Raw genomic sequence first — 10,986 nt, 5'->3', positions numbered from 1 at the left:
GGGAGGGAGGGAGGGAGGGAGGATTAGCTGGCTACCGAGGGAGATTAGACCCCAATCAAGACCATGGTAAAGTTCAGCAGAGGTGGCACCTCCAGTTCTAAACGTGCCTTCAGGACCTGAACTCAGCAGGGTAAGACAATCCCAAAGCCAGGCCATTCCCAATTCTCCCACCAGGCTTTCACAGGCACTGCAGGCTGGCCAGCAACACAGTGACTGTGCAGATGTGAGCGTGGCTAGCACCGAAGGCCAGGCTGCTCCCTGTTCCCTAATTTGTGCCAGAGAGGAAGAGGAGAAGGTGCTTGGGAAGGCAAAGCCATGCAGAGGAATGAGCTGTACCCACTTCTTCAAAATATCCTGCTTCTTCTGTTCATCAGAGGTGGGCAGCCCCATGGATTTCTGTCGTTGGTCGTACATCATCTTCTCCACCATGCTGCGAGTTTCGCTGTCCAGGTCTGACAACTGACAGATCCAAATTAGATCCAGGCTGACTCTGGGCTCAACTGACAACTGCTGAGCAGGCTCTGTCCCATGAAACAGAAGAATTCTTACCTTTGAATTCTCTGGGTTGATTTTCTTGGTGTTGATCTCTGGGTCTGTGGAGACCAGTTTGTTCCACCATTCCATTTTGTTGATCTAGAGGACAAAGAAGCAAAAACCAGTTTATCTTTCATGGACTTGTTCTACGGCTCTTAAGCCTCAGTCACAGGATAAAAAAATGATGGAATCAAGCTTTATTTGACATTTTTCTAAATATCAGTAAAATCTGAACAGAGATAAAGAATATTTTTGTTTCAAACTACTTTAGGCAGCCTAAATTTTCACAGCTGGGAGATCTGAGAGAATGTCAGATGTCCTGTTTGGCATGAAAGAAATGGGATTACAACAAACCACCTGGAGAGGCCCAGAGGGGACACAAGGAGGGACACAAGGAGGGACACAAGGAGCTCTGTCCCTGGATTTTTGTGTCACTGACAGATGTCAAAACACACTAAAGGACAACATTAAAATGACTGATTTCCTTCCAGCTTTTCCTGAACTGCTGAGAAATACACTGGATATCCTGGAGTAGCTGAATAAAATTAGGCTGAACACAGGGGAACTTAAACACCCAGTACCAGTGGCAGCACTGTGCCCAGGACAAGCACGGTGGTCCTGTTTTAGCTGAGAGCCCAGCCAAGCCTGAATCCTGCCCAGCCCATCCTGCTTTACCTTCTCCAGGTGCACTGTGACTGTTTTACCATCCTCAATGAGCCAGGAGCTCTCCTCCACCTTGACCTCATTGAAGAGCTCCCCATCAATGAGAGGAGGGTGGCCCTTGAGGCCGACCTTGAGGCGCCGTCTCTGGATATCGACCACCACGTCCTTGCCCTTCAGCCTGAAGCTCACCTTGAAGGGCACAGCCAGCTGCAGCAGAAAGGAGCAGATCTCAGGAGCTGGGCAGGGAAATTCCTCCTTACCCTCCCAAGCCTTTCTGCCTTGGTTTCACCAGAGCCAGACAGAGCAGGGACTCCTTTCCTTTAGGTACTGAGTGAGCAGGAGGTGAAAGGAAGGGACCATAAAAAGGGAAGCAGATTTTAATGCCTACAACTTAATAACTGCAACTCCAGGGAATTTTACTGAGTTACCAGGCTCTCCCCCAGACACTGAAACACTGCTGTTTCCAGCAAGCTTCCAGAGGCAACTGAGACACAGGGAATTGGCTTCACCTCTCAGCAGCACCTGCTCTTATTGCCTGTCTCAGATTCCTCAGATCCTGGTCACAAAGCACTACTTACATCCAATTCTGAAAGAGTCTGTGTCCATCTATAATTTGGGAGGTCAGCTCCATTGCCAGAGTTGGGTTTAAGTTTTCCTTTATCCTTCTCATCTTCCTCTTCATCATCTGTTCCCTAAGCAATTCAAGTGTAAAGAAAAGCTTTTCCAGTTTCCACTGTAACAACAGCTCTTAGGTTTTATAAGGATTGCAGGTCACTTGTTTGTATTTTATATCCACTTAAATTTAGCTCCATAATTAATAGCTGCTTCTGATAAAACATGACTACAAGGAAAAAAAAAAGAAAACCAAAAGCCCTCTGTCCTGGCACATTTAGGAATTAAGTGTGTATTAAAGCCAAACTTTCTAATTTGTATTTTCCAAGTGTGTATTTTGGACAGGGCTTGGAGCAGTGGTGCAGTGCAAGGTGTGATGAGCTTTAAGGTCCCTTCCAACCCAAACCATTTTATGATCCTAAAGTATCTCCAGCTGGGTTTTACCTGTTTGTTGGAATCTGAAGATTCCCCTTCCTCCTCTGAGGGTTTCACTGGGACACCGTTACCCTGCCCTTGTGCCTCCTTCTTCTGTTGGAAAAGAGAAGAGCAGGAACAGGCTCAGCCAAGAGCTTTGTGTCACCTCCTGAGCTGGCACTAGATGGCCTCAGCCTTTCAGCTCAGGCTGAGGAGCACCACTCACTGCACCCCACGTTGGAAACAGGGAATTTTCAGCCCTTAGAAGAGGAACTGCCAGGGGGAACTGCTCTCACTCGGACACAGAGCAAGCCTGAGCCGCTCCAGCTCCAGAGAGCCACAGGAGGGACAGAGGCACCTGCAGACCCCTGAGAGCTCTCACCTGGTTGATTTCCAGCTGCAGCCTCTCTGCCTCCTCCTCTGTGAGCTCCTTGATGCGGGGCTCGCTGTGCTGCTGCCCGTCCCTGGCCAGGCGTGCGGCGCGCTCGGCCTTGTCGCGCCGCTCGGCCTCCTGCCGCGCCTTCTTCTCCCTGCGCTCCTTCTGCGCCAGCTTGTTGTGGTGGCTGAAGGCTTCTGTGATCAGCTGGGGGTTAAAAAACACCAGCCACTTCAAACTCTGTCTCCTGAGGAGCACAGGACATCTGCTGACTCACACAGATGGTGAGAATTTTCCCTTCATCTTTGCTCAGGTTTTGTTTGGGTTTTTTTTGACTGAAAATCTAGAGATTTTTCAATTCAAAAAACAGAGGAGGAAGTGAAAAGGGAGGGAAAAAGAGGAAATTGGAAATATTTAAATGTGGTCCTCCCTAGTTACACAGAGTATGTTTCCAGGAGATAACAGTGAAATAAAAATCCTCCACCTATTTTGTCCTTGGTGCAATTCCAGCAGGACGAGCTGATGCCCATCTGAAGCTGCTCCACACCTCCAGGACAGCTGCACACACCAGATCCAACTGTTTTACCTCCTTCTGACCTCTCCACACCTGGGGCTTTTCTCCACAAGGAGCCCAGTGCCATGATTTAGAGGAGAAATGCTTGAAACAGCCCCGTGTTCTTACACTGAGGGGTGAGTTCCACCATAAATTTTTGGTTTCAGCCTCTCCTCCCAATTCTCCAGAGGTTGTTGTGACTCTGGGAGGCAAAATCCCAAGGTCTCTGATGCCAAGGGCCACGTGCTCAGCGGGAAAGCTGAGTACACAGGCAGGGAGCCAGAGAATTGCCCCAGGCTCGATAAGGCCAGGGGTGCTGTGCAGAGCAGCACGTAGGTGAGCTGAGGTCTGCCCCAGAAAACAACAGAGACAGATCCTCAGAAAGGAATTAGAGAGGGAAAATTTATTTATAAACATCCCAGGAGCTTCAGGGTGGGGGGAAAATCCAGAAGCTTTTCCAAGCAAACTTGGTTTGTAAGCAAGCACTGGGTATTTCTGCTCTGCTCTACAAACAAGGTTTGTTTACACAGCTCGACTCCAGCGGCTCCTGGAGTACAGAATGCAAAATGTGCATCCCCCAGGACGTCCCAGCCTGTTCCCAACCCCATCATCCGTGGTGAGGAAACTGTCTTCACTGCCTGACCTTGTCCACGTCACTGTCCACACCTCCCTCACCCCACACAAACCTGCTGAAATGGCACCCAGAAAATGCCTTTCTCCCCCTCTCCTTCCTCCTTCACACCCAGGGCTCGGCAGGACTGGGGGAGCAGCTCCTTCCCCGTTTGCTGTGGGTGCCACGGTGTCAGAGAGCTTTTCCAGGAGGCCAAAAAGTGTTCTGACAGGTGCCACCACCCAAGGGCACTGAGCCTTTTCTTCCACAGGCACACACTTGCCAAGGACAGTAGCCCCTCTGAATTGACCCAGTGGGATCACACAGCCCCCAGGAACGGGAGAGATTTGCTCTCTGTTCTAAGGAAAGTGGCAGTAGGGTTCACCTTTCTTTCTTTCAGAGAACCACAGGACATTTTGGGTCCAAAAGGCCTTAAAGCCCCTCCAGACTCAGCAAGAGCTGCCCTGCAGGAGATGGGGATGCTCCGTCCAGGCTCCCCAGCCCAGGCAAGGGGCAGCTGCCTGTGCAGAGCCGTGGACTTTGTGCTTTTCCTGAGCTGAACAAACGAGGTAACGTGGGGTTATCACCTGCTGTGTCACCGTTAAGTCAGTGTGTCTGGCAGCTTTGCTTTCCAAACTAGCCTTTGGCCAGAGCCTGGCCAGAAACCCGTGCTGTGCTGAGCAGGGAACTGTGTGCTCCTCACCTCTGACAGGGCAGCTCTGGGTTTCCTTCCCTCAGGAGCTGCCCACCTGCACCCAGAAGCTGAGAGCTGTCCAAGCAGGGAACCCTGGCCATGGCACAGGCACGGGTGGGATGGAAGGGAGAAGAGTTAAAGGCTGAAGGGTTGTTTGTTACCTTCTCTGCTACTCCGTCCTCTCCCCCGGTGAAGAAATCCGTCTTCCTCCTCAGGAAGCTGAAGAAGGTGTTCACGAGCTGGGGAACAGGGAGAGGGTGCAGAGAAAAGCAGCAGTGAGTCAGGACACTGAGCAGTGAGGCCACCTCGTGCCTCTGGAGCAGCCTTTATCCTTTGTCCTCCCATCTGTGGCTGTGCCTGCATTCAGCCCCGTGAGCGCTGCCCGAAGAACACCCAGCTCTGGAGATCCAGCCCTGGATTCCCAGCTGGCAGAGGAGGAGTTTGTGTGGTTTGCTGCAGTTTATTCCAGGCTGTTACCCAGGGCAGGAATGGATTTACAGATGCAGACACACCTATATCCCATACACACACACATATATTGTGCTTCTCTGCACACCTAAAAGCATGCAAAATCCTTATTTTTACAGCTGCCAGGGATCACCAGTGAATGAACCAGCAGCTCCACACCCCCTCTAGAAACCCATATTCTCCTTGGACCTGGCTGATCTTTATTTCCCAGGAATCCTGCCCTGCAGGGTTTTCAGTCAGAGCTTTGCCACAACACGAGGGGCTGTTACAGGAACACTTTTATAATAAAAGTTATTTGTGAGTGGGATGTTCCCACACCCTCCAGCCCTGCTGCAGGTGAGGACCTGGATCCTGGAGCCCCCAGCAGAAGGATCAGGCTGGGATTTGGGATCAGGGTGGGATTTCGGATCAGGTTGAGATCAGGCTGGGATCTGGGATCAGGGAGGGATCAGGCTGGGATGAGGCTGGGATTTGGGATCAGGGTGGGATGTGGGATCAGGGATCAGGGTGGGATCTGGGGGTCGGAGCAGATCCCGAGCACGAGGGGATCCCAGGATCACGGCCAGGCCTCACGGGGTTGTGTTGGGGGCTGAACGGGAGCTCGATGCTCCCGGGGGTCTCTCCCGGTCCCGGTCCCGGTCCCGGTCCCGGCCCGGCGGGCTCAGGACAGCCCGGAGGCGCCTCATTAACACCGCGCTAATTAACGATGGGGCTGGCGCTGCCGGGGGCCGTTATCGGCGCTCCAGGAGCAGCGCACGTGCGTCCCCTGCTCCACGTGCCGGGGCGGGGCCCGAGGAGGCCGGGCCGCTCCCCGCTCGCTCCTCCGGTCCTGCCCGCCCTTCCCGCTCCCGATGCCGGCGGCGCTACCTCGCGCACGCCGCCCTGGTGCTGCTGGGCCATGGCGAGCAGCATCCCGTCGAAGCGGTCCTCCTGCTCCGCCGCCTCCTCCGCGCTCAGCCCCATCGCGCCGCCGCTCCCGCACCGGGCCGCCACCGGAACCGGAACCGGAACCGCAACCGGCGGCGGAAGCGCGAGACGCGCCGCACCCGCCAATCCCAGCGCGCTCCCGCGCCGCTCTCTTCGCTGATTGGTCGCGAGCGCTGTCAATCTCGCAGGAAAAGGCAGGGCGCGAGGCGCGGCGGGGTTGTTATGGCGACAGGCGGGGCGGGCCGCGGGTGCCGGGCCTGGCCGCTCCTGGCCGGGAGCTGAGGGTCGGAACCGAGCTCTGAGCCGAGCCCTGAGCCTCCGTTCCTCCGGGCCGAGCCCCCGCTGCTCCCTCAGCCGCCCCTGGCGCTCCGGTCCCTTCCCGGGACACGCTCGGTGTCTGTCCTGCAGCGAGGGGGCCAGAGCTGCTGCCGCCGTTTGCCTCAGCAAACCGAACACTCATTGCCCGCTTGGGCTCGTGTTCAGCCGCTGCCGAGCCGGGGCCCTTCCCACTGCGAAATATGAGAATTTGGGCCTTTTTTCCTTTTCTCTCATTCTGCAAAGGGGAGAATTTTCCCTGTGTTTCCTGTGAGGGACACGAGCCCGGCCCGGGCCCATCACAGCCTGGCAGTTCACCAGGTTCCTCTTCCTCCTGCAGAAGCGGCTCCCGAGCAAGGCCAGGCAAACAGGCGCTGATAACACAACTTCCACAACTTGCAGGTCGCTTTGCCAAGGCCGCTGAGCCGCGGGCCCAGACGAGCGCCCCATGTTTGTCTGTGAACCCTGGCAGTGACACCTGCTCGGTGGGGCCTTGGTGCCATGGTACAGCCTGGGGTAATGACTCTGTTTATCCTGTTTGGGTAATCCTGATAAGGCCACGCAACCCCTCCCGATTCATTGAGAAAACGGCCGTTGACCGCGCTGGGAGCTCGCCTGGCCCGGCCAATCAGCCCAGCAACCACGGGTGCTTTTAATGAGGGCTGCTTAATCAGGGCGGTCAAGGCTGCGGACGGAAGTTCACTGTGACCCGACCCTATAAGAGCCGCCTGGAGCAGCCCCGGGCCGGCAGAGCTGGGAGGACGGGGAGAATCTGTGATATTTGGGGATTTTACGCCTCTCTCCCGACGGGAGTTTCGAGGAGCAGCCGGCTGAGCCATGAGCACCGGTGTGGATACGGAGTGTGAGAGGTGCCAGTGCCACAGCAAGGACAAGCACCCTGCCATCCTGTACACGCTGCTGAGCCAGGAGCTGCGCCCCAGCGGGGCCCAGCAGCGCTGCCTGTGCCACCAGCGCCGCGCCGTGTGCCTGCGAACGCCGCACGTCACCTGCCGGGCCGCCTCCGACGTGCTGGTCAAAACCATCAACTTCGTCAAGAACGTCGCTGCCTTCCACCTGCTGCCACGGGAGGATCAGCTGCTGCTGCTGGACAGCTGCTGGGTGCCCCTCTTCCTGCTGGGGCTGGTGCAGGAGATGGTGACCTTCGAGGTGATGGAGGCCCCGGCCCCCAGCATGCTCAAGAAGATCCTCCTCAGCGGCCAGAGCAAAGGGCAGGAGCCCGAGGGGACGCAGCCCACGCTGGCCGCCGTGCAGCGGCTGCAGTGGTGCCTCAACAGCTTCTGGAGGCTGGACCTGAGCCCCAGCGAATACACCTACCTGAGGGGAGCCATCCTCTTCAATCCAGGTGAGTGCCAGGCCCTCGTGGCTCTGCTGGCCAGCGCTGGCAGCTGGGCACACAATCACGGCATCCCGGGGTCACTGAGGCTGGAAAAGCTCTCCCAGACCGTGGAGTCCTCCCTGTGCCACTCCCCTCCTTGTCACCAGCCCAGAGCACCGAGTGCCGTGTCCAGGGATAGGGACTCCACCACCTTCCCAGATGAACCCAGGCCTCGTGGCTTGGAGATGCTCAGAGAGGGGCAGGTGTGAGGGCAGAAAGGGCTGGTCACCTTTTCCCTAACTCTTGTCATTCCTAAATGCACTGGGAAGCAGGAAGGAAGGATGTCAGAACCTTTGCCCGATCTGCAGACAATAAATAAATCCTGGATTCCTTTACTTTTAAAGCATGATTTTGCCTGTTGAGTGCTTTCCCTCCCTCACACAGCATCCCTGGAGCAGCTGTGCCTCAGTGTGTGCATCTCCTTAAGTGTGTGTGGCCCCAAAGATCCCTCCTGAGAACTGCAGAAGGGTGGGACTGGGAGAAACCCGGAGCTGTTTCCCATCCTTCATCTCCCTCTCTCCCTCCTGTCCCTCGCAGCCATCCCGGGGCTGAGGGCTCCGCTCTACATCGAGAGCCTGCAGTGGGAAGCCCAGCGAGCGCTGCGGGAGCTGCTGCACCCCGAGGGCCAGGGCCGCTTCTCCCGCATCTTACGGGTCACCTCCTCCTCCAGATCCATCCCCGCCGCCCTCGTCACCGATCTGTTCTTCCGGCCCGTCATCGGCGACGCCGGCATGGGGGAGCTGCTGGTGGAGATGCTGTTCGAGGTGGCCGGGTGGCCACAGGCCCCGTGGCTGCCCCTGCCCTGCTGAGCAGGGGCTGGGGAGAAGCTCTCCGGACTCTGCAGTGTTTCATGGGGCTGGAGCAGCCCTGGGGAAGCGGCTGCTGCTCTGCCTGGGCGGTCTCCAGTGCAGGGAGTGTTTGTGGCCAAGGGGTTCCTGCCCTGGCCCCGGTTTCACTCATGTTGCTGTGAGCTCCAGGCAGTGAGGGCTGTCCTCAGCCTGGTCCCACGGTGTCTGACAGCTGTGGGATCACCAACCGATGGCAAACATTACAGAATGAGCTCTGGGTCTGGCTTCTGTGCTTGGAATCTCAGAAATACTCAGGTAACTTCTTCAGGGAAAAGCCAGAGTGTTAAATCCTACAGGGTGTACAGACTCACTCCCTTTTCATTAGATTCCCTTTTTCCTCCATAATTCCATGAGATACAACAGGATTAAGAGCATTTAGGAACACCTAAACCTACTGCACCTCATGTGGGGCTCTGGGCTTTCCTGACTGTGAAAAGTTAAACCTGAGCAGAGCTGGTTTAGTGGGAGATCCCAACCTCCCTCCCTGGAGTTAGAGCCAGGTGCACACCTGGAAAACTCACTCCTGCTGCCTCCAGCAGGTGAGGTGTCAGTATTTTATAAGTGAACATTTCTGTGGTTTGTATATAAGATGCAATAAATTATTTTTTTAATAAAATGTTGGTGTTTTGGATGAACAGCCCCCAGCACACAGAAATTCCCAGGGGCAAATCCCCACATTTCACCTTTCTCCAGGTGTTGGGGTCCAGGTGCTGGGGTCCAGGTGTTGGGATCCAGGTGTTGGGGTCCAGGTGCTGGGGTCCAGGTGCTGGGATCCAGGTGCTGGGATCCAGGTGCTGGGGTCCAGGTGTTGGGATCCAGGTGTTGGGGTCCAGGTGTTGAGCCTCTCCCGTGGGTGCTGTCAGAGGTGGCAGCTCTGACTCAGCCAGCTGCCACAGCACAAACCCCATTTCCGTGGCTGGCACAGCTGAGGTGTCGGGAAAGCTGCACCAAAGCCTCCCGTGCCCATGGAAACAGCCGGAGCCTTGGCTGGCAGCGCGGTGTGAGGAACAGGCGCTGTGTCAGCCCGGGCCTGCAGCTCTGCCGAGCTGAGCTCAGCCCATGACAGCCTTTATCCACCCGGAGAGAACGCCTGACTCACCTCAGTGCCCACGGGCAGCGCCAGGCCTGGGCAGCCCCACGGGATCCCCACGGGATCCCCACAGCCCCACGGGATCCCCACAGCCCCACGGGATCCCCACAGCCCCACGGGATCCCCACAGGATCCCCACAGCCCCACGGGATCCCCTCAGCCCCACGGGATCCCCACAGCCCCACGGGATCCCCACAGGATCCCCACAGCCCCATGGGATCCCCTCAGCCCCACGGGATCCCCACAGGATCCCCACAGCCCCACGGGATCCCCACAGCCCCAGGGGATCCCCACAGGATCCCCACAGCCCCATGGGATCCCCACAGCCCCATGGGATACCCACAGCCCCACGGGATACCCACAGCCCCACGGGATCCCCACGGGATCCCCACAGCCCCACGGGATCCCCACAGCCCCACAGGATCCCCTCAGCCCCACAGGATCCCCTCAGCCCCAGGATGGCCGTGGGACACGGGCTGGCAGCAAAGGTCCTGGCACTGAACGGGGACAAGGCCAGAGCCCTGGTGTGGCATGAGGAACACCCCCAGACACCCCCAGCCCCTGAAACCCCCGGGGCTTGTGACCCTCAGAGTTTGTCAGGCCGGCCCTGTGAGCCTGGGGCCTGTTAAACCCACAGCAATGGGGCTTGGTCCCCAAGGCCTGTGGCACCCCAGGGTCTGTCCCCATCCCTGGGACCCCCAGGCTCTGTCCCTGTCACCCCCTCATGGTCTCTGTCCCTGTCACCCCCTCAGGGTCTCTGTCCCTGTCACCCCCTCAGGGTCTCTGTCCCTGTCACCCCCTCAGGGTCTGTCCCTGTGACCCCCTCAGGGTCTCTGTCCCTGTGACCCCCTCATGGTCTCTGTCCCTGTCACCCCCTCAGGGTGTCTGTCCCCATCCCTGTCCCCCCCCGCCCCGGTTTCTGTCCCTGTCCCCCTCAGGATTCCCCGCCTGCCGCGCGCTCCTCCGCCACCAGGCGGCGCCCTCCCCCCGTCGCACGGTTACGTCATCACCGCGCGCCGGCAGCGGTAGGCCAAGATGGCGGCTCCCAGCGACACCGCCGGTGATGGCGGCGCGGCCCGGTACTGCCTGGTGAGCGGCATCCCGGCCGTGCTCCGCTCCGCGCATCTCCGCGCCTACTTCAGCCAGTTCCTGGAGGCCGGCGGATTCCTCTGCTTCCACTACCGTCACCGGCCCGAGCGCCCGCCAGCGGGCGGCGGCGGCGGGGCCTCGGCGCCGCGCACCTGCTCGTGCCTGGTGTCCGTGCGGCCCGGCCGGGCCCGCAGCTTCATCCGCATGTACTCGGGGAAGCGCTGGCTCGGGCCCGGCGGTGCCGCGCTGCCCGGCCGCTGCCTCATCCGCAGGGTCCGCCTGAGCCCCGGGACAGGTACGGGGGGCGGGGGTCCGGGATTTACCCACCCGCAGTGGGGTGTGGGACCCCCCAAACCATCAACCATCCCATCCCTCCTGAACCCCGAAACCCATCCCT

At 58.0% G+C, this 10,986-nt stretch overlaps 3 protein-coding genes across 3 annotated transcripts in view; 2 read left to right on the top strand and 1 right to left on the bottom strand.

The window, feature by feature from the left end:
- Window positions 1–5,936, bottom strand: part of NUDC (nuclear distribution C, dynein complex regulator) — an 8,067-nt gene extending 2,131 nt beyond the window's left edge. The window contains exons 1-8 of the mRNA XM_015649433.3: window positions 5,792–5,936; window positions 4,618–4,695; window positions 2,606–2,806; window positions 2,254–2,337; window positions 1,776–1,889; window positions 1,210–1,404; window positions 550–633; window positions 341–459 (exon numbers count right to left, since the gene is read on the bottom strand). Of these exons, the coding sequence (XP_015504919.1) occupies window positions 341–459; window positions 550–633; window positions 1,210–1,404; window positions 1,776–1,889; window positions 2,254–2,337; window positions 2,606–2,806; window positions 4,618–4,695; window positions 5,792–5,887 (971 nt within the window). The 5' untranslated portion in view covers window positions 5,888–5,936. The remainder of the gene's footprint in view (window positions 1–340; window positions 460–549; window positions 634–1,209; window positions 1,405–1,775; window positions 1,890–2,253; window positions 2,338–2,605; window positions 2,807–4,617; window positions 4,696–5,791) is intronic.
- A 129-nt stretch (window positions 5,937–6,065) lies between these two features.
- Window positions 6,066–9,045, top strand: NR0B2 (nuclear receptor subfamily 0 group B member 2). The gene is made up of 2 exons (XM_015649035.3): window positions 6,066–7,529; window positions 8,100–9,045. Exons 1-2 carry the CDS (start codon window positions 7,004–7,006, stop codon window positions 8,369–8,371), a joined length of 798 nt encoding a protein of 265 aa, XP_015504521.1. The 5' UTR covers window positions 6,066–7,003; the 3' UTR covers window positions 8,372–9,045.
- Window positions 9,046–10,517: 1,472 nt separating this feature from the next.
- Window positions 10,518–10,986, top strand: part of GPATCH3 (G-patch domain containing 3) — a 6,075-nt gene continuing 5,606 nt past the window's right edge. Inside the window, 1 exon segment of the mRNA XM_015649374.3 lies at window positions 10,518–10,884. Within this exon segment, the coding sequence (XP_015504860.1) occupies window positions 10,536–10,884 (349 nt within the window). The 5' untranslated portion in view covers window positions 10,518–10,535.

This window comes from Parus major, chromosome 23 (genome assembly GCF_001522545.3).
Source record: "Parus major isolate Abel chromosome 23, Parus_major1.1, whole genome shotgun sequence".
NCBI classification, from domain to species: domain Eukaryota; kingdom Metazoa; phylum Chordata; class Aves; order Passeriformes; family Paridae; genus Parus; species Parus major.
Note: the sequence above shows the minus strand (reverse complement) of the source record. Positions and strands in the feature narration are given on the sequence as shown.

Coding starts and splice junctions, on each gene's coding strand:
- NR0B2 (XM_015649035.3), top strand. CDS start 7,004: ATGAGCACCGGTGTGGATACGGAGTGTGAGAGGTGCCAGTGCCACAGC. Junction 7,530..8,099: donor AGCCATCCTCTTCAATCCAG/GTGAGTGCCAGG, acceptor TGTCCCTCGCAG/CCATCCCGGGGCTGAGGGCT.